Below are 22,347 nucleotides of genomic sequence, written 5' to 3'. Positions count from 1 at the left end.
ATATAGTTATTTGCAATATTAATTTGTTATCTTAAAAACTCCACTGTATATCCATTAGGCACATTGATTCACAAATTATCACAAATATGTCTTGGTAAAGAAAAAGAAAAATCAATACATGAAAAACTGCTACTGATTATTATTATGTGTTCATTAATGCTGTTGCACTGTTTTACCATCAGAGGAGTTTGGTGATGGCTGATTTATTCCTTACCAGCTGCCTTATGCTTTTTGTTAAAAACAAACATGTCTGGTGCCTGGGTGTCCTAACAGAACGTTACAGTACTTATTTCTGTGCATTGCATAAAATCGTTTACACATTAATAGTTGGTTCTTATTTTTAGTTCAATTTTGTAGATTCTCTCAGTAAGAAATTTTCTACATTACATTATTATAGTTAAAGTCTAGTTATGGGTAGCTTCATAGTTGATTTGTTGATACTGTAGTCGTACAGCACATCTCAAATTCTTACAATTCTGTTCTTTCAGATTTAATCATTTGGTCCAACATGAAACCCTTACAACTTAGCATACTGATTATAGAAAAAGAGAATTATTATAAAAATAGAAATACAAGAAAAAACGATTCGGAAAAATCGGAGAAGCATTTGGTAAAAGATTCTGATGCCTAATGCACACAACACATGATCATAAATCGTGCAACGCTAGCAACATATAATTACACAATATATAACACTTAGCTACAGCAAGCAAAAAAACAACTCATACTAGTGTATACTGGATAGGTCCATGAACAGGTCAATTTAGTATGAAGCAACAGTAGGTTATTAAAGTCAATTTAAACAGAAATGCACTCACCAACCACTCGGGTTAGCTGCTTACAGTCGGCTAGCAGTTAAATAAACTCAGCACCAACAGAACCAGATGGAAATTCAGTTTAAAGCACATTTAGCATAATACACAGTCGGTAAATCCGTGGGATTTCAGGCTTACATCTATTTAAACCAGGACATTAGTTACCAGACTCAAAACAGAGCTAACTATAATGCCATCAGCTGTCAGTGGACCCCTCCGCTTCATTTCACCGAAGCTAGCTTGTGCTACCGTTACCTTCAGTAAAACTGGACTCACCAGGCAGCTGAGCTCCCGACACGCAACATGGCGCTGCTAACAGGTGAACGTAGCTCTCTGTCAGATTTTATCTCTCGTCACAGCTCAATACATTTTTCCAATCAGGACACATTTGCCTGCCTCTAATGGCAACTCACAAGCCCGTTAGCTAACAAGGACACAGTGTGACAGTTCCACTTCCGGTGAGTGGTACTAACTCCAATTATGCACTGACACCGTAGTCCTATAGTTCCGGTGTATTAAGGCGTTTATCTGAGAAAAGCTAAAACAAATTGACGAACATAAGGGCCTCTGAAAAAAAGAATTCTGACTTTAATCCCGACCTCTCGAGGGAAAGAAAAATCGCTTAAATTCAATATATACCTCCAAAAATTATTCTCCTCCTACACAACTCTCATCTTTGTCATTGAAGCCAGTTTCTCCAAGATGTCCACCTTCGTTAAGTAAAAATTCTGAAATGCTTAAAATACCTACATCGTAGTGTGTAATGATTTTATACAGGTTTCACTTTTTGAATTAAATTACTGAAATAAAATTACTTTTATTGATATTACTTGGATGCCCCTGGCACAAAAGTCCCATAAAACCTACTAGTGCATTTTTGTGTGCGCTCACTTCTATTGAACTATGAAGTTAATTGGTTATTATTTAAAGTTTGTTAAAACCAGTGGTGGGAAGTACAAGTACTTCGTTACTGTACTTAAGTACAATTTTTGTGTATCTGTACTTTACTTAAGTAGATTTAATAATGGATACTTTCTACTTTTACTCCACTACATTTTACAGTAAGTATCTGTACTTTCTACTTCACTACATTTCTWCAAAACTGTCGCGTTACTCGTTACATCCAAGTCGCGTTGCTTTTTTTCCGTTAAAATGTGAAGTTCGGGGACTTAAGGTGGCGCCGTACAATCCCAGCAATAACGTGACTTACGTGTCTGTTGTCACCCATCGCCGCCACCTTTACTCGCACGCGGAGCTCCAGACATGCGCAGTGGTTTCCTCTGAGCGGGAGAAGCTGTCWGTCTAATCGTCAGTAATATAATAGCGCTGCATAAATTGATATGGCGACATGTAAAATCAGCAGCGCTTGGCTTTCACAGACGGTGGGGACTTCGTCCAACTTTTAGCGTCACTTTAAAAGGAAAGCTTAAAGGTAAACTCCGTGGACGTGATGCTAGCAAAGCTAGTTGTACAGAGACACATGTTGCATCGGCGATGAAAAATAGTTGTCACTCGCGCTGAATTATTGTGTGGAGGTGTTGACTGGGGTGTCGCAAATATGGAACAACGCTGTGACCAAAGTGCAATATAGTGATATGATATTCAGGAACGATCCAATTCTTCTGGACGGATCTTTACTGATTAAATTGATTTCAGCTCCAAGTATTTAATATCTAGATTTTTTTTATGGGAATGTGAATCTTTCAGTTCAATTTGAGAAGTAATTTTGATAGGTAAAAGTACATTTTTTTGTGTCACATAGCGGGGTGCTGGTCTTGGGTAGGTGGTCTTGACTACAACTCTGCTACTGGCTCCTTGGACCCATGTCCTCCCCCACCCACCTTCTTTCCCCTTTCTGTTGGATTTCTTTAAAAATAAAGGCCACTAGTGGCAAAAAAGTGAAGTTCATGCTGTGTTAGGACAGGAGACAAGATGTTTTCATCCCTGAAATTATGATGCATAGAATCACATATCTAAGTCTAAACTATGTTACAGAGTAAACACAATAACAGCATGCTTTATCTGTGGCATTGTTTATTAAAATGGCACATTTCTAATGTATTAAAATTAAATAGATCGGTTCACTTAATGATATTAGCGATTAGGTAATCCATTAAGCAAGTACTTTTACTTTTAATACTTAAGTATTTTTAAAAGCTAGTACTTTTTTACTTTTACTTAAGTACAAATGTTAATGTGGTAGTATTACTTTTACTTGAGTACATTTTTTGAGTACTTTCTCCACCACTGGTTAAAACTATATGGGATTTAATGTCAAAACTTTTGATGCAAACCAAAGAAGCTCTGGTTAAACTTGAAAGGGCTAAACACTTTTCTGAAACTGGACATTTAAATGTGAAAAACTGATAACACAACTGGTAATGGCAATTTGAATAAACAGATGCACTTCAGATCGCTAAAGACAAGCTATACTGCAGGGAAGGCTAAGAATTAACAGAAGCACAAATCTGTCATGAAAATGTGTTGGTAGTTACAAGTTAATTTCATCACATTGTGATAGGAAGAAGTTGACACTTATTGCGTGTAACAGGGAAAGTCTTAACTGTTTTCCAAGACCCGTTACAGAAACCAAATTATCTAACAAAATATTTGGTGACAAAAGTCTTGCTTATCAATAGCAAACTTGTATCTGAGAAAAATATTAATTTGTGAAAAAAAAAAAATCTGGGGCTCTTCTAATGTTAAGACCACAATAGGCGTGATTGATCTGACTCTTGGCTGCCACTAACCCAAGTTTCATAAATTATATGACTGATATTTGTTCTATACTCATTCAATAAATCTGGTTTTTCCGAGTCTATTTTCAAGAATAAACCTAATCCTTCCAGTTTTGATTAGGATATAGAAAGATTGGTGAAGGGTCCTGAACCAGTTATGCTGCTGTGGAGTTCAGTTTCTGAAGGATGTACAGATGTGTCTCAAATTAGAATATCATTGGAAAGTTCATTTCAGTAACTCAACTCACTGAGGGAAACACTTTAGATTATTAAACAGACGACAATTTCAAGCCTTTATTTCTGCTTACAGATAATGGAAACATCAGCATATTCCCCCGACAGAAGGATGATGCTTCCGACACAGCTATTGATGCTTTCCTTAATTTATAAATTTTCTTCCAATGAAGTACTACTTACTGGCTCATTGCAGCTTTGCTTACCAGTCATCAACAACGCTTTATCTGCCAATAACGTATAATCTTTTTTTCCCTCCCTGATATAAACATTATTGGACCAGTTGTTGGGCAGTTTTTTTTTTCTTTTCTCCCAACCGTCACGTTTCTTGAGGCTAATTGTATTTAAAACAAGTCAAGCTGACACTTGTGAACTAAAAATTTATATCTAAATTGCTATACACAAAAATATATATTTCAGCACAACTATCTCATAAATACATCACATTAAAAGTTGATGGAAAAACTTAGAGCAAAAAAAAGTTGCTTTAAGAACATTTATTGTAAAGAAAAACAAATCGACATAAAGCTATAACACAATCTTAAGAGGAAAAAAAAAACAATCAAAATAAATACAAATAAATTATAAAATAGAAAATTGTCAAAATATTATACATCTCTGCCAATAAAAAAATACATATATCCCAGGTGAGGAGGTGAGGAAGCTGAAAATAATGAGCACAGAAAAGAAATCATGAGCTAAGCTGCAGGCAAACTGGTTAAAAAGATATAATTAACAGCATTTTTCTGGGTGAAACATCAAGTCCAATTTATTTATTTCTAACATACAAGTTATTCATCCACACCTATACCCTATGTGAATGCCAGGAGAAGACATGTTTTAACATTATTTTAATATGAACCCTGTAGTGAAGGTGCTCAGAAGTCTCTGTTGAAGGTTCGCTGAATCAAAAAGAAAAACTACACAGTAGAAAAATGCAAAAGTAGCATTTACACATTTATTTCTCTTCTAAATAAATGGTGCAGATATGACACAGATGAATCATTTTGCTCCTAGCAGCAGTGTGATGCAACAAGATGATAAACGGCAATGGACAATTTATTTGCCAGCTACATTTCACATGGAAGCAGAGAAAATGTCAAGACACACCTTGGATGATTAAACTAGAAATGCAAAGCGGGTTGAATTCCCTTCTGGTTAGCTTTTTTCTTTTTAATAGTTAGAAAACTTCAAGATAAAAACAAAAGGGGAAACTAGACAAAAATCTGTTCGGACTTTTGGAACCTGCAGGAGCAAATTGTTTAGGTTTGGATTTATTTAATCTAGACCTCGAAAACAGACATTGGCTGCAATTTGTTTATCCAAGTGTTCTCACCAGACTGAAGTAAATGCCCAGGTTTGATGCCCAATTAGAGAACACAGACAGTACGGTTACATTATACAAGTTAAAACACACACACACAAAAAAAAAAATCAAAGATTGACAACTGATTGTGACAGTACCAAAAAGTAGAAGATAAAGCAACAAATAAAAACACACCAGCCCTTTTATAATTCAAAATCCATATATCTTTATAATTAAATCTTTAAACTCTTCCACAGACTAGAGAAATGTACACCTATACACAAACAAAACCTTGTATTATTTTAACCACTTAATGTCTACTTGATGTGCTCCATCAAATCTCATTTGACACACCTGACCACTGGCTAAAAATCTAACTTTTCTTCTCTCTCATTCACCCTTTTTTATTTAAGCAACCAGTAAACATATGAAGAAATATCTTAGGAAATAAAAATCAGTAATTGTGGTTTTGCATTGCATTACATTTTGTTCTCAACTACATTCAGTCTTAGAAAAATAATGAATTTTCTAAATCATGGAGGACTTAGAAATATTTGTGGCCAATATCTGGTCACAATAAATACTCTATATAGATTAAACAAAAGTATTGGGTATGAGTAATCTGCTTATTTGAACATGTCATCGTGGCAACACATCCATTTTTATTTTAAACTATTTCAAAACGCTCCAAATAAAATATAAATATGTATTCCAATCACAAAAATGCTCACATCTAAGCTCCTCTACTGCCGTTTTTTTTATTTGACATGTTGAATAAAGAGCACTGAACCCAACATATAGCCCTTAACTCTATGCATGGAGGATATGTGATGGACATGGATGGAGCTATTTAATCAGGCTTCATCATTCATAAATCATTTTTTAGGGGAGAAGAAAAAAAAAAAAAAAACAGGAGCAGCACACAGATGAGATGCACAATTCTTTACCCTATTCACTAATTTCAACTGTAATCAATCTTCCACAGGAAGAAATGTCGCTTAAAAAAGCCGTACTTCTGATTTCAGGAACATATCCAAAGATGCAGGAAGCTTTAAGTCATCTAGTCTCATGCTTTTGGTTAACAGTTTACAATAACCAACCAGATGCATGCTGTTTCTGGGACTTTTGTATTATTATTTACGTCTCTAATATACAATGTAAGATGTTAAATGTTTCTTAATTCCTATAGTTATGCCACATGCTTGAAGCTCAATGCGTAGCATTGCAACAGTCAGGTGACCCGCAGGCAGCTGGCTTCATGCAGGTCTCTGTATGCTGAAGAGCGTTTTTCACCACCAAGCAAGCACCAGTTCAGTCTGCAAAGAGATCACTGCTTACTAAACTGATGGAGGAAATGTTGAACCAGGCATGTTTTTCATAAAGGTGTAGTTAAAGGGCAAACCGTTATTCTGTCAGAAGTACACAAAGTCAACATTTTAGCATTAAAAGTGTAAGAAATGACAAAGATTAATGTCATCAGTGTCAGAGTTAACAAGGATTCGGCTGTTGGTTTAAAGATGTTTCCAAAATCTACAGAAAAAAGCTATAACATTTTGTGCTAAATTTGACATTTCTTGATCAAATGTTCAATATTGTGGACAGAAGGCGGCCGATATGGACATAGAATAGATGAAAATTCTTTTACTCACATGTTTTCATTGCTCAGAGTTGAAATCCTACAACTAAACATTGACAATTACAGCGGACACCGTGCCACAAGAATGAGCCAAAACACCCAAACAGTTTGAAACTGTTTTTTAGAGAAATCTAAGAAAAATGCCACACAGACTCAATCCTGTTACTTATCTTTGTTAAATATAAAGTTCAGTCTAGAGAGAAGGCCATTTTCTTAAAAAAAAAAAAAAAGCATTTTTTTTTTCCCATTCTTCAAGGGATTTAAATCAACTTTGTGCTCACACAAAAATTAGTAGGCATTTGAGAGCAAGTATAGAGGTCATAAATCAGCTTCGTCGGCTCAAACTATTTTCTTTCGTCAAACAAGTCGTTCCGTTTTAAAACCTTTCCAAATCTTTACAGTATGCCTTTTAAAGAGAAATAAAATCTATTTTTGCAAAGAGCTAAACAGAGTACAGGCTTTATGCTGGTCTCGAAGGAGATCATTCTACACAAACAAATCACTTACTGTACTGTAATAGTACTTTTTGTTTACCTCATTCCAATAACTAGTCAACTTGTCCCTTAGCTAAAGCACAAATTAGTTAGTCAGCATGTATTTATGAATATACATGTATTTTAGGGCTGCATTGAGAAGTTAGCAGGTGATCATAATTAGCCAATTTTAGGCTAAATCGGCTCTGTACGTCTACGTCTGAAACTCAAATTAGAGCTTTTTTCAATTGGTACACACACTATACCTAAAAGCCAACAGGTGGCGCTCTAGGGCTTCAGAAGGGAAGTTCTAATAGTGAAAAGAACAAGCGTAAAAATTAAGGAAATTTGTATTTGGTTGATTATTTCTTTGTGGTAACACAATTTCTGAACAATAAATCCTCTGCTGCTAGAAAGTGTTTATTTGCCCATGAATGGTGACATATTTGAATAATTAATTTCCGATTTAACAATGTATTCCCTCACTACCGAGGGCTCTATGAGAACCAAATAAAGCCACAATCCCCACTCCCGTTTCACAAGTTCTCTGTGGGCATAATTCTGCTGCGCTCCCTACAAATGACTTATATTGAAATGAGTCACCATGCAATGAGAAATAAACGGGCATTTCGTCAGTATAAGACATACTGCCAAGACCCGCACTTGCACAAAAGGAAATATTCAACCAAGTAGAATAAATAGAACAATTTTATATCAAGTCAATATTTTCATCCATTAACTTCATCTTTTTTTAAAGTGCATTTCCTTTCTTCTATCCTCCAAACGTTTCAACTACAACCTTTTTATAAAATCAATATTTTTATTCAGAAAAGGGTAAATCTGAAAGCCTCGCAACTAGGGCAACATGCCCCCAATCCTACGCTGCACAGCTTCACTCAAGAGTTTATTTGTACTTTTTAAATATTTTCACAGTATCTGTCCATCACGTATCGGCTACTAAGGTGTAAAATAAAACCTGACGTTTATAACAATCTTATGAAACATATTTTATATTTGCGAGTGAATACACTATTTCTCAAGTGACCTTTCACATGGTTTTCCTCAGACAAATTGACAGGATGTTTAACCTACACCACAAGGTGTCACCACACAACTTTCACTTTGATTGCAAGTCTTTGTTGAATGCTACTCTGCTTTTATAAACAGACGTAAGGAATGGCGTACGAGTAAAAGAGCAATGATGTTGTTTTTTTTCAGAAATGTCAAATAATAATGAGACCTGAGAGTATCAATATGGAGTGTGAGGGAGAAAGCAGGTGCAGTTTGAAAGATATGAAGGTACTCGTTTCGGTATTCGTGAGAACTGATGGAGTTTTTTTTGCATGAAGAGTGAAGGCGATCGAGAGAATGAGAATGGGCACTTCCCTTAGTACTACTCATATGCAAGTTTCCTGTGAGCGCTGGGGACCCCATAGTGTTTGGGGACGTGGCGATGCTAGGAGTGGCTTATGATGTCATAGACAGAGCCGTTTTCAGGGCGGGGCTTGGCCTCTGTGGTGGTTGTCGGCTTTGGGGGCCAGTCTGGGTCCAAACTCAGTTCCTGGGCAAGATGCATGTATCGAGCTTTGGGCGTCGTCTTGCGTGGACACAACCTGAACAGACACTTGTATGCCTGCATGTCAACCGCCCCCTAGAAATCCCCAGGTTGTAAAAAAAAAAAAAAAAAAATGCATTAAAAGGAAAAAAAAAAAAAAGGAAGAAAAAGAAAAGGGCATTAATGCATGTTGAGTTGATCTAAAAATCTGTGGATCAGGTGTTTATAGCTTGCTACATTTTATTGCATGCAAAACATCAAACTCAGGGATCCGGTTCTGTGATAAACAGGTGAAATCCAAAATTTAGCATGAAGTTAACTTTAAGGAACTGGTTGTCAACAGCTAAAGGCTGAGCGAACTCCTTAAAACAAGCTCATGGAGACTGAACAAAGATCTTTAAAGATGGCCACAAAGACACACTTTAAAGATACAAACAAAGAGTCTTTTCACTTGCTCTATAATGACAAATAAAGGCTTGGGCTTTTTTGTTTGTTTTAAATCGTGACATTCCTGAGGTCATACACTGATAGTGGTGACCGACATGCTTGACTGGAATCTAAGAGAAACTAGGGAAGGTGCAGCAAACAAGCTTTATATCTTCAAACAGGAAGCTGGCAGCACAGCAGAAGGGAAGGACAGTAGCAAGCATGAAAAGATACTCAAGTCTGGCAACAAATTAAGATATTATTTAAATATAAAATAGCCTTTCTTACAAAAAGTTTGGAAGGTAAAAAAAAAAAAGAATGCAACTATTTGAACAGAATTTAAATCCATGTTTGGCTAAAAACTATTAAAATGTTAACATTGAACATGATTTTTTATGCAGTACAAAATTTCCTCTGCAACCACAGATACTATAAGATATCAAATCACATCTGACCAATCATATCGTCATTGGCCTCTGAGTAAAGCACTTAAAATGTTTAAATTATTGGTGTTACAATTTAGAAAGTTTGTTATTCTGTCAACATTTTGTCTGTCAATTAAACTTATCTATTGCAAATCATCACAATCCTATCGTTTTATTCTACATAAGACTGTTACTATTTATTTTAGAAAACAAGGCTGTAATAAAAAGTAAACAAGTCGGCATCCAATAGGGTTTCTCTTTAATGTGTACATCTGTGTGGAACGTTTTAAAGGTGATGTACATTACTGAGTCACAAAAAGAGACGGAGCACCAGTTCAGTCTTTATAGTGCATTGTGATGCAATGCATGTCACCTCCTTCAGTGTTCAATTCACAGAAAAAAAAAACAACAAAAAAAAAAAAAACACTTTATAGAGCGCATGCTAGAAGTTCAAACTCCTGCATCCTCTTAGTTTGTGTAGAAGCTCTCAGAAATGGTGTAATATCGGCACTTTTTGACTGAACTTTTATAATATTTCCAAGACAGACCATCCACAAGGGGGTAATAACATCGGGGTTGCTCTCATGCATGTCTCAGGTAGCAGTTACATCACAAAGATGCGCTATGTGACATTAGAGAAAGAAGAAGATAGGACAGAAAGAGGAAACACCACACATGAGCAACAAGAAAGGGCTAGAGAAGAAGGTGTCAGATTTTCCCAACCTGTGGTGTCGGGGCGGCGGGGGTGGCCTGTTTGTCTCTGCTGAGCACAAGCTTCCATAAGATGATGTCAAGGATGAAGGTCTAAGGAATAACAGCGCATTGGGCAGGGAAAGAATTAAAGAGAGGCGAATTTGACTCCCCACTGCTCCTGCTTTTATTTTGCCACAAAAGTCTTAAAGCTGATCTTGGCAACAAAGCTTTGAGAGATCACGTATTTGCAAAGATGAATTCTTTGCGAGACAGTAATTACGTTCGGAATAAAAAAAATTATGAGAGAAGGAAGAATTTATAGAGATTCTTCAGTGTCAGAGAAACTGAAAACATCTGATTATGCAGAATCAGTTAAGCTTTATTAGTTAATTTGCTTCAAAGATCAGTAGCATTTGCACTGGTAGCTCAGAAACGGGGAAATCTGAGATGTTTGCGTGTTTGTGAGGGCAGCCATCTAAAGGGGAGGTGAGAGACTGTTATGCTGCTCAGGGCAGGTTAGCATAAACTACTGATCACTGACTAAACTTTATTCTATTTCTAAAAAGCCTCTGCCAATGATTGACAATATTTACTCTAGATATATGTAAAATCCTGAGGAAAAATTAATGTTCTAAAAATAACCACATTTATCAAAAACAGTCAAAGGGACAATTTTCCATTTATAAAAAAACATTTTCTCATCACAACAAAAGATTGATCCAGCTGTAAGGTTGCATAAGACAAAGATGAGCACATTGCATGAAAAAATGAAAACTGAACATGGCAAAAACATCTATAACTACAAGTGGTAGTTTGTATGCGCGCGCGTGTGTACACCTTACCTCCACCATAACAGATACAGCAGCATTGACTGCGATTATCAGTAAAAGGTTTAGCTTCCATTCAAAAGGGACACAGACAATCTGTAAAGAACAAAAATAAACTGATGAAAATATTGATGTGCAGAAAAGTTAACAGTTCAAATTACACATGCAGCTACACACAAATATGACTGCACCCATCGAAGAGTTTTAAAAAGACTTTACAATAAATATTTTATTGAAGTAGAAAATTCTCAACACTGAAAAAAGCACCTTTAATTTGATTACCATTTATTTAATGGGGGAATAAATGCAGTGTGCATGAAGAGAAAATAAAACTTGGCTTTCTAAAGCAGTCTGTACCAGAGCTGAGTACCTAATATTCATCTTCACTTACCTCTAGATAATCATCAATGCCTTTAACAGGATAAAACATGATGAACAGCAGGAAGAAATACAAACTCACAGCAGACAGAACAAAAGGCCCTGTTGAAAAGACAGTCAGTCAGCCATTAGAATATCCAAATGCTAAATATTACAGCAAAGCAGGACTGAGAAGACCGAGCCTCACAGTTCTTGTAGCTCGGCTGCCTGAAAGGTTTGCCTTTGGAGAAAACGATGGCGACAATGAGATACTGGAAGCAGGAGACGTAAAAGAGACTGGTGTTCTCAAAGTTTTGGATGTTGTGATTATCCGTTTGGTTGAGTCCGGACACGTTCAGGTGATCCGAGTGATTGCAGACGCTGGGAGTGGACAGAGATATATCAGTGTCATTAGAAACTACTGACAGGAGCGATGTAGCATTGTTCCTGATGAGCCGCTCTACGCCGGATACTTACTTTGTAGCAGGCGTCCAACGCTCGAACCACGGCTGCTTTTGGACCCAAAGAAACGTAATGGTCTGGAAGCCCAAGCAGATGAGGATTTGGGTCAGCACAGAGAACAGCAGAGGTCCTGAGATTAGTCCTGATGGGGGACGACGTGACACCAGTTCTTTCCAGGCTGGGTTCAAACTCACTGAAGAGACAGGAGAACTTATTAAGTACAACGTTTATGTTTTAAAGGAAAAGTCAAGCTTTTTCTGCAATAATTTTCCAAAACTTACTGGTGAAAACAATTAGAAGGATGATAGCAATGTCAATAAAGAGGAACTGGAAATCTCCAAGGTTACTTGATACCTAAGACACAGAACGAACACAGATTGGTAAATATTCAGAATTTCTCCTGGTTGTCACCGTAGCCTTATAATGAGGCAGCCACACTGCTTACTGAGTAGAGGAGAGTGACGCTGATGTACTGGATGATGCTGTAGAGAGCCATAAACTTGAACACACAGAAGGAGGTGATAAGAGCAGCGCGACCCTCCCTGTAAAGACAAACAAACAATGTCCATCCATCCAATATATAATAAGAAAAAAAATGCTTCACTTCCTACAGAGCAGTATTTAATAATATCACCGAATTAAGAGAACATTCTTCAATTGAGGAATAAAGAAACATCAGCAGATTGTATTGTGGGCTTTAAATGTAATTACTATATACATGTTGCTAAAATACTGTAAAGTAGTATTTTTGGCTTTGTTCAGTTATGGGGTGGTGAACGAAAGCAACCCAAAGCATGATGCTACCATCACCATGTTTCACCATGTGAAGTTTTTTTTTGCCACATATTTCATTTTACAAACTTTGCTCTCATTTAGAACATGCTAAACCTGCATCTTATTATATCTATCCTTAAAAACATTAGTTGTTTTTTTAAAAATAATATTAGATAAAGATATATAAAAAGTCATTGTAGAAGCTCCTAAGAGCCACTTGTGAATCTGGAGCTGCAAGTTGCAGCCCTCTGCTTTACACAATGATTTTCCTCTTTCCAACCTCTTGTGAAAGCTACACTAGTGGTGTGCAGGACTTCATGTTTAGCACTAGATCCCTGAAGCTCCATTTAATATTTATATGCCTTCTGAATGCAGCTAGTTCCAATGGGCTTCATTCAGAGGTATCAGTGTAAAAAGTATGCCCTACTTTTTCTTTTAATCAGCAAAATCATTCATCCTCTTCTTTCAGTTATGCAGTACTAGGAAACTTTTGCAATAAGATATTAAAGATTGTAGTTAGAATGTGCATGCTGAGAAATGACTTCCAGGAGGCACTGTGAAAGGGAACAAGCAGAAACCTGATCAGGCTCGGGACGCAGGAGATGTTGGGGGTCCTGGAGGTGAAGGGGGAAGCAACTGAGGCCTCCAGCTCTGACAGAGAGATCCCACTATGTGCCCTCTTCAGCGCCTTTTGATGAAGAGGAAAAACTGTAAACGTGTTGAATTACAGGTAGGGCTATACCAAGTTGCTCCTGTCAGTCTTACGTACCCCACAGTCATTTGCACCATCTCCACACATTCCCACAAAGTAGCTAGCAGCAAATGATAGGAGTCACTGGTTAGTATCAAAAAGCTGATGTAAAAGATCTAACGCCATGATTTTATCTAAAGAAATTAGCTCATTTAATCCAGATTCTTGGCACTTGTGTTGTCATAATTCAGTGTAAAATCATTAAGACTCACTCTACTCCCTGTAGTGTCTCGACAAGCTGGGTTTTCTGGTCCGGCGCCATTCTGGCAAACACTGTCCCGTGCAGCACAAGCTGCAAACAATAACACGAGGCTCAACGTTCATGAAACGTTTCAATAAATACACACAGGATTTCCAGTTCAGTAGAAGATTTGTCCTACCTTCTGAAGCATGTCTGGGAAATGCTCGGCGATTATAGCGAATGATTTTCCATTCATGGCAAAGTGGTAGAGTGGTTGTGTTTTGGGCTCTTCAGCATGACCTTCGTCCTCCAGGCTGATGCTAATTTCCTGTTGAAAGTCACCAACTGTGGATTAGTTACAACAGATGCATTTTAGAGATACTAGAAAAAAAGATACATGGAACCCTCCACTTACATAAGCCCTGACTAAAATTGTAGTTTTGGGAAATAAGCGGCATAATGTTACCACATGCATTAAAAGTAGCTCTAATTAAAAATTCGAGATGGTAATTAATTTCCCCTCAATTAATTTCATTTCAATAACAACCGTACACAACTAAAAGACCATTTTTACAGAGTTTTAATTCGAGAAGGTGGAACCTTAGTCTTGATCTCAGACAGTGGAGAGTCTTTCTTTTCTTTACCTCGAGTCGTGTGGTTCTGCTGGGCTTGTCGGCGTATCTCCATGCGATTTTGGCGGCTTGTCCATCATGAGGAGGAAGGGCATCGGCAATGATGACCATGTCCTCGGGAGGGATCATTCCACAGTCACGGGCCACGGAGACTGCCGTCAACATGTTGTCACCTGGAAAGTGGAAGAAGAAGAAAAAAAATCATTCTCAAAACTCGAGATGTGTTTTTCATACTATCAAGCAGATATTAAGGAAAATCCAAAGACTTGAGCTAGTTTTCTAATGGTTATGTGCTTTTTGTAGTATTTTAAGATTTTTTTTTTCTGCTCTCACCAGTAACCATGATGGTTCGAATGTTTGCTCGATGGAGGTCTTGCAGCACTCCTGGAGTTTCAGCCTTCAGTTTGTTCTGCATGATGATGAGTCCCAGAAACTCCAAGTTTGCCTCTATGTAATCCCTGGTAGCAAAACAACAACAAAAATTACACAACAAAATATCTAAAGAAATACAAAATAAACTTTGTTGCATCAAAAACTTAAACTTTTTGAAGCGTTTATAGAGCATCTTATCTTAAATCCTTCACAAGTTGCATAATGTTTTTAACTACCTGTTGACGTTTTGGACTTTGTGCCAGTTGAGTTTTGATCCGAGTCGCCGATGAGCCAGAGCGATCACTCTGAATCCCTGCTTAGTGTAACCCTCCAAAACCTCGGCAAAGTTTTCCGGAACTGGGGGAAAAAGTTTGCTTAGACAGTCAACTGAGAGGAAATGGGTCTCGTTCCACAGCACTATTCTATTGCAACGCTGCAAACATTATAAAATTCACAGACGTATGAAAACAAACATACAAAGAGTTCATTTGTATATCAAAATCATTTCAAGGGTGTCTTTTTGTGGGAACTATGTTATTTTCACAGCAGTTGATGCGCCTCCTTTAGCAGAAACTCATGTTGGTCACCTCACCTGTTTCTGACTTGCAGAGACTGGCCACCACCTCCGGTGCTCCCTTCATGTAGGCGTCCATACATTTCTCCCCTAGAGTACGAGACACAACGCTCATCCTCTGAAGCGCCGAGGAAAAAGGAAACTGCCGCACAATACCGATCTCGTATAATGACTGCAGACAAGCAGATACACATATAGAAAAGTATCTGATTTATTTAGTAATTATGAGCAGAGGACGTTTACACAGTTTTATGTGTGAGAATTTAAGGTATTCATGGTCAATAATTGTTTTTAGGCCAGGTGTAAAAAAATAAAAATAAAAAATACAAAACCTGAACAAGAGAAAAGACTCAAATTTCAATTATTTAAATAACCGTGAAGCATCACTTTAATCCAGAGGAAAATGATTATATATATATATATATATAATGATCAAACATGTCAAAATACTTACTGAAAGCTCAGCGAGTTCCTATAAAAACAAAAACAAGACAAAATAAACTTCAAAGTCAGAAAGTTTGACAGTTGTCATTTTTCATGGATAACTTTACAAATGTGGACATATTTTCTGAGGTCGTCTCTATTCAGTAAGTTATTGATGCATATCCGACTCAGCGCAGCTGTTGAAGTGTTTAGTTTCTGCACTTACCATGTCCTGCTCGGCTGATTCGTCGGCCTGGGTGGGCAGCAGCTGCGGTGGTGGTCGGACGACGGTGGGCATGATGCGGTTATGGAGAGCAGTTTCCTCCTCAGTGGCTTCCTCCAGGATCTGGAGAAGATGAAGTTAAAGAAAGATAAATATCTGTACAAAAATGTTGTGTTCATTTTCACATTCCAAACATAAGGCTAATTAACTTTTAGCAATAAAGTTGTTTTCATATGGACCTGAGCATTAAGGTCCCAATAATCATCATGCCTGGGGCTGTGCCAAACAAAGCATCAACATTAAACATTATGGTGAGATGGTGTCAAAAAATAAATAAATAAAATAATAATAAAAAAAAGGATGCCACCTGGATTTAACTAGGCAAACAGATATAAGCCTATTATGGGCTAATTACTGCATGGGTGATAATTATCTTCCAGACAACATCAGGCAGTGTAAAAATCCCCCGTGAAAAGATTGTTACCCACCATATGGAGGTATCTGGCCATTCAGCATTCAAAGAGGTTTGTTTTATGTTTTAACTTACACATAAACATAACCTCATGTAATCAAGTGAAATTGAAGTTGTTGTTCTTACTGAATCTCACACTGCAACCTTTCAAACGGAGAAGGAATCTGGATCAACACGGTGTTACTGGATATATTCAGAGCAACTCACCCAGCCTGTAGCCTCAAACATTTTGAGGTCCAGTGGATCTCCAGACAGCTGGCCTTCTATTTTGGTTAGCGAGTGGCAGGTGGCCATGCAGGCCACAAACTGGGACTTGACAAGATTCTCCTTGTTGGCACTTTCCTCTGATAGGTGAAAACTGATCAAGGAAGAAAACGTGGTTATGGGAGAGGAAAGGCAACAACACTCCTATCAACTCTGATTGTGATTTTCACTTCTGATTTAAGGCCCAGAAACACCCTCTCCTCAGCAAATATCAGAATGTGCCTGGACTTTTACAACTTTTTTCAAACTAATCACAGAGGCAGGTTGGACTCGGGTCTCTGATGTTTCCATATTTCATAAATCAAACCAACATACCGGCCTCCTTCAACTCTCTGAACTCCCCACATGTCCAATCCATCTTCTGTTAAAGTTCCCGTCTTAAAAAAGAAAAATGTTAAAAAATATATATATTCCAGTCTAGCAACTGTTCATGCTGTCATATGTTTGTTTTCCAGTATTGTCTAAGAAGACTTACTTTATCAAAGCAGACCAGATTAATCTGTCCACAGATGTTGATCCTCTGTGGGCTGATACAGAAAATACCAATCTTTTTAAGACGCCGCTGGGCGTACACAATCCCAGCTGTCATGGCTGCTGGCAGCGCTGGTGGCACCGTGATGGTTATGATGTCCAGAGACTCGATGATGATGGTTTTCACTTCCTCCTGGAATAGAAGAAAATGCAAAAGATTTAAGTTTTTCCCGTTGGAATAATTTCTTATGTGCTCAGATCCTAGTTTCAAGGATCTTTTTCACTAGTAAAGTCCTGGTAACATGTCCCAAAATGAACTACAAAAAGCAGTGAATGCTCATAAGGAATTGTTTGACAAACAAGAAAACAGCTTGCTCTGCTGGTTTCCCTGTGCATTACCCCTTTCATGACACTGAGGATGATGGAGTAAATGAAGCCAATTCCAGCCACGGCCACCAGACACAGCAGAAAGAGGTAGGCGTCACGATACAGCTTGAAGTCGGTGGGTTTGGGATAAAGGATGGAGCGCACCAGTTGGCCTTTGGCTGTGCTGAAACCTGCAAGAAAAACAATATATTTGTTATTATTTTTAATATTTTTTATCAGATTTTGTCTACATTTGCTTAAGAGAAAATGAACTGATGCCACTATCATTTAAAAAGTCTATTGTGACTCATAGATTTAGAAGAATCGGATAATATTTTGGAGACCAGAATTAAAAAGGTTTTCTTTAATGTTGAGCAATATTGTGCACCACTTGTGCTGCAAGCTAACATTTAAATTGTTTTTAGGAATAAAAATAAGTCAGCAGACATACATCTGAATGAATAGAATATGATTATTAAGTAATATTCTAAATAATTTATATTATTTACTCTGTATTACACAGTAACAGCAAAAAACATCAAGAAAACAATCTAGTTTTTGCATCCAGGCCCCCCTGCTGACCTGTGCGGACCACCACGGCTTTGACCAGTTCTCCTGTGTAGAAGCGGGTTTGGATGACGTTGGTGCCGCAGAACAGTGTGTGTCTCTTATGCTCCTCTGTGTTGTAGGCACTGTCCGCCCCCTCCCGCTCTCCTGGTAGTGGGTTGGGGAGGTTGGTCTTTGTCACAGGAACACTCTCACCTGATGAAGGGAATTCTGTTATTGTGCTGCACGGAACAACGCACCTTGCCGTTAGACACGACGAGTTTACCTGTGAGCATGCTTTCATTGACGATGCAGGTGCCGCTGATCAGCACTGCGTCACATGGCATGATGGTCCCGTTGCTTGGAATGACCACCACATCACCAGGTACCAGATCAGTTGACAATGTCTCTTCAACATCTGTTGAAGTTTGAAACATGAACAAAAAGTGAGCATGGGGGATGCACGGAGGTGGTTGGTCTGACAGAGGAGGGCAAATTTGCTGATCATCCAAAGAAATACTTTATTTACATTAAAGCTAACATTTATTTAAATAAAGGCATTTTAATTTCCAACATACAGGGTTTGAATAAGTCTATATAGGAGGGGCAATAAATAGATAAAAGTGTACAAAACCCATAAAAAGACGATATAACTTAGATGTTGGCATACCATTATTGGCTCGGTAAACAGACACACGGACAATACTGTGAGCTGCAACCATATCATGAAGCATGACGTATTGCTGGAGAAAGGAGAGATTAACAGAAATGAAAACAATTAATTTGCTGCTTCTTTGTTTTTAAATAATGAGAAACAGGACTCAATATTGTTCATTTATGTCATACTGGAGCTGTTTCTTGTACCCTAAGGAAACTTATTAACTTAATGGGCCTTTGCTTTTATTTAAGGCATGCTATAAATGTCTAATTTGGGCTTTTAAAATGCAAAAAAATAATAATAATTGGACATATAAATCAAAGAGAAGAACATTTCTGACTAATTTTATAGAACCTAGAAGTCTAATATAGAAAGATAAACTAAATAATTCTGACTTTTGGCAGAGATACAAGAAATATAGGTGGATACAAAACTACTAATTCATCTAAACCTGTCATTATGTGTTACTGTTATGCAGATTCAAAGAAAAAAGCATTAGTAATAACCAGTGCATCAGTGCTACAGAATATGAAAATAAACAGGTCAAAATTCAAGATTACTTTCAATCGTACGCCATTAAGTTAATAGATGTTTTAAACTTTAAGCATTAGTATTTTGTGTGGGATTTCATAGTTGTATGTTTACACACCAATTTGTAGAAGCATCTCAACTGTACTTAGACATGTTAATTAGTAAGTCTCACCTTTTTGATGGTGTACAGAGAGGTAGCTATGGATATAACCGACATGAGAAGAATGGCCACAGCATAGTAGTAATACTCATCGGCACTCCACAGGATTATGCTGAAGAGCTGGAAGATGTAAAAAGGGTTGAGGACCTGCAGGAGGAGATAGAGAAGAAGAGTTGGACCAAATGGGAAAAAAAGTCATCCTGAAAACAAAGACATACTGCATGAAAAAGACAAAAAAAAATTATGTTTATGGAATAAGAAAATAACTGCGGTATCCACCGTCTCCTGGCATGCAAGTTAAGTTACTCAAGAGTAATCAATCATTTGATCCTTATTTAAACAATTGATTACATGTTTACTAAAATAAACTGAGAAGAATAGAATATGTAGAAATAAGGTAGATATAACTTGTTTCTTGAGGTGGTCTTAAAATAATAGAGGGAGAACAAAGAGAAAAGATCCGGACTCTGAAGAGGATCACATATTCAAGATTTAAAGTCCAAATGTACTAAACTCCATGACACTGATAAAAACTGGTTTACCAATGTGTCGACTCTGCCAGTCGAGTTTTACACACAGTGAGAATAAATGGGAATTCAGACTAACTAAAAAAAAAAAAAAAAAAAAACACTGATTATGTCGACTGAAACTGGTTTTTACCTCTTTGATAAGCAGCTTGAAAACAGAAGGCACTTTCACTGCGATTTCATTCACTCCGAAGAACAGTTTCCTAGCAAAAGGAGAGAGAAACAATGCGTTCAGCCACACCTACGAGTTTAAAGCAACACACGCAAAACGCAGCAGAGTGATGCAAACAATAGAGCAGTTTTTATTGGGGTTTGCTACATAAAGTAAAATATATAACAATATTTTCACTAGTTTGGGAATCTATGAATACCAGCGATTACTTTTGTGAGCTCAAAGCCCTCAAATTAACTAATTCTCCAAAAATATCCTGTCTCCCTTTGAACAAAAGACATATCCAGGCTAAATACTTCAACTGAAGTTCAAGTCCTTCAATTTAATTTCAAAATATTTTAAAAAAAAAATAAATAAAGTGCATTATGGACCTACGGGAGTTTACTGAGTGGGAATGGTTTCAAAATAGCATAAGAATGAAACTGAAGCTGGAAGGAACGAAGGAATGGAGGTAGGACACGAGGAAGAATAAAGTGAATGATTTCAAGAAGGAAAGAATGACAAGAAAGGGAGGAAACAGAGAAAGAGAGACAGGATGCAAGGAATGACAGAAAAGAGAAAGAAGGTAAAAAAGACAAGAACACAAGGAAGAAATGAAAGATGCAAAGAAAGAAACGCACAAAATAAAGGAAAGACATAAAGAAGGAAAGGAGGAGGAAATGAGGGAAGGAATCCTATGATTTCATCTGATGTACCTGTACTCCTGCTGGTTCCTGGTCAGGCCTGCACTGTGCTCTGAGTGGATGGTAGAGCAACTGACTTCAAGATCTTCCAGGCCGCTACATAATGTGTGCCCCAAAACAAACAAACAAAAAAGAAATGGAGACAAAGTTGACACATTACACATAGGAGAACAGATGATACAAGTTTAACGTTTCAAATGGCTGCAAACAAAGCATTTGATCAATTTTCAGTTGTGATTATCACAAATTGGATTCCAGCTTATTTAATACAATTGAGGTAGATTGTAAAAAAATGTCTTACATTAAAACTTTAAAGTTCTGCATCTCATCATTCCAGTAATACTTTGTGCTATGGAAGGTGAAATAGCGAATCTAAGAGAGAAAAGGGAACAAAGGAAAAAAATAAAGACGAGTTACTAGTAGCCACACACCTAAAGTGGGGGGAAATTAATTACTTCCTTATTATGAGCTCACAATTAAATGTCATGTAGTGAACAGAAAAACAACAGAGTAGTTAAATATGAACTTCAAGTTGATGTTTAACAGCTGTGATACGAAATCTGTATCATAAAACAAACATCCACATGATTAAAATATCATAAAACATCCCTGATAGACACTGGAAACCAAACACAAATGTGCGGTCAACATCACTGGCGCCTGACTGTGGTGTTAAGTGGAAGAGCAAAGTCGAACAGGAGAGAATCACTCCACCCATTAAAAAGGTTCATCAAAAGTTATCTGATTGGAGTATTTCTATTGTTTGTGTAACATTAATGCTCTTGCATCCAGGATCTTGTATCTTGCACTGCCAACCTAATCTAACCTAATATTTCTGGATGCAATAGTGGCTTTTAATGCCAAAAATTCAGTGCCTGATCACCCGCCTATTTCCACAGAGCTCTTCCTGGGAGCTGCAGTTTCCAGCCGAGCTTCTGCCCCACACCTTCCCCACTCAGCTCCACTAGACTAGCTGCAGCAGCTAAACACCTGGTGGAACTGCGCATCTGATCGGCTTAAATAACTACTTCTCAATTCAGATTTAAACGGCATAATGGAGGAATGTTGTTGCGAAGACTTCCTGAAGGTGGAGTGTCAGAATGAGTAGGACCTTCTTAGAGAGGGAGAATTTCAAGGCGTAAAACTGGAAAGTCAAATTTCTTTTAAGCTATGTTTGCTATATACAAAATTGTATGACAACTGAGGGTAACAGTTACTTGATTGTGCTATAAAATGTTATTGTGTGCCTGGAAGATACATAGCAGCACCCCTTTAAATAACAGGTGAAATATAAATCTATTACAGGTATAGAACGACTGGATATATGGCATCTAAATAATAAGTCGACATTTATTGTAAATTCCTGTACAATATGCATATTGCAAACATCAGGATGCTTCGACGTAGCATCTTCTCACTGTCATATTAAACCCCTCTGAGCATTATTACAAACCAACACACATCTTTTCATGGCTGTGGCCTCTTTCAGCAGGATTATGCACCCCGTCACAAAACAGGAATGGTTCAGGAATGATTGCAGCAACATGTTTGAGCTATTGACTTGGCCTCCAAATTCCACGCATGGCCGGCCGCTCCTCGCCTATTGGGTCTGCTGCTAAC

At 37.5% G+C, this 22,347-nt stretch overlaps 2 protein-coding genes across 8 annotated transcripts in view; both read right to left on the bottom strand.

Annotated features, from left to right (window-relative positions):
• The window catches only part of opa1 (OPA1 mitochondrial dynamin like GTPase), a 32,247-nt gene extending 30,950 nt beyond the window's left edge, over positions 1-1,297 (bottom strand). For all 5 annotated transcript variants that reach the window (XM_008406850.2, XM_008406846.2, XM_017304409.1 and 2 more), the window contains exon 1: positions 1,092-1,297. In XM_008406850.2, coding sequence (XP_008405072.1) covers positions 1,092-1,120 — 29 coding nt within the window. In that variant the 5' untranslated portion in view covers positions 1,121-1,297. The remainder of the gene's footprint in view (positions 1-1,091) is intronic.
• Positions 1,298-4,269: 2,972 nt separating this feature from the next.
• atp13a3 (ATPase 13A3) overlaps positions 4,270-22,347 on the bottom strand; it is a 33,127-nt gene continuing 15,049 nt past the window's right edge. Inside the window, exons 6-34 of one of the 3 annotated variants that reach the window (XM_008406852.2) lie at positions 21,029-21,099; positions 20,740-20,823; positions 20,006-20,075; positions 19,358-19,492; positions 18,667-18,739; positions 18,283-18,414; positions 18,033-18,212; positions 17,484-17,641; positions 17,089-17,277; positions 16,929-16,990; positions 16,557-16,707; positions 15,881-16,000; positions 15,686-15,703; positions 15,250-15,403; positions 14,894-15,014; positions 14,619-14,743; positions 14,298-14,458; positions 13,853-13,981; positions 13,685-13,764; positions 13,491-13,533; positions 13,300-13,409; positions 12,393-12,489; positions 12,229-12,301; positions 11,963-12,140; positions 11,694-11,866; positions 11,520-11,608; positions 11,144-11,224; positions 10,332-10,412; positions 4,270-8,853 (exon numbers count right to left, since the gene is read on the bottom strand). In XM_008406852.2, the coding sequence (XP_008405074.1) occupies positions 8,659-8,853; positions 10,332-10,412; positions 11,144-11,224; positions 11,520-11,608; positions 11,694-11,866; positions 11,963-12,140; positions 12,229-12,301; positions 12,393-12,489; positions 13,300-13,409; positions 13,491-13,533; positions 13,685-13,764; positions 13,853-13,981; positions 14,298-14,458; positions 14,619-14,743; positions 14,894-15,014; positions 15,250-15,403; positions 15,686-15,703; positions 15,881-16,000; positions 16,557-16,707; positions 16,929-16,990; positions 17,089-17,277; positions 17,484-17,641; positions 18,033-18,212; positions 18,283-18,414; positions 18,667-18,739; positions 19,358-19,492; positions 20,006-20,075; positions 20,740-20,823; positions 21,029-21,099 (3,333 nt within the window). In that variant the 3' untranslated portion in view covers positions 4,270-8,658. Of the gene's footprint in view, positions 8,854-9,937; positions 10,231-10,331; positions 10,413-11,143; positions 11,225-11,519; positions 11,609-11,693; positions 11,867-11,962; positions 12,141-12,228; positions 12,302-12,392; positions 12,490-13,299; positions 13,410-13,490; positions 13,534-13,684; positions 13,765-13,852; positions 13,982-14,297; positions 14,459-14,618; positions 14,744-14,893; positions 15,015-15,249; positions 15,404-15,685; positions 15,704-15,880; positions 16,001-16,556; positions 16,708-16,928; positions 16,991-17,088; positions 17,278-17,483; positions 17,642-18,032; positions 18,213-18,282; positions 18,415-18,666; positions 18,740-19,357; positions 19,493-20,005; positions 20,076-20,739; positions 20,824-21,028; positions 21,100-22,347 lie in introns of those variants that run through there. The other 2 variants (XM_008406854.2, XM_008406853.2) reach the window with 2 other exon arrangements.

The sequence above is a fragment of the Poecilia reticulata genome, linkage group LG4 (assembly GCF_000633615.1).
Source record: "Poecilia reticulata strain Guanapo linkage group LG4, Guppy_female_1.0+MT, whole genome shotgun sequence".
Taxonomy (NCBI): Eukaryota; Metazoa; Chordata; class Actinopteri; order Cyprinodontiformes; family Poeciliidae; genus Poecilia; species Poecilia reticulata.
This window is presented reverse-complemented; position numbering and strand designations above follow the sequence as displayed.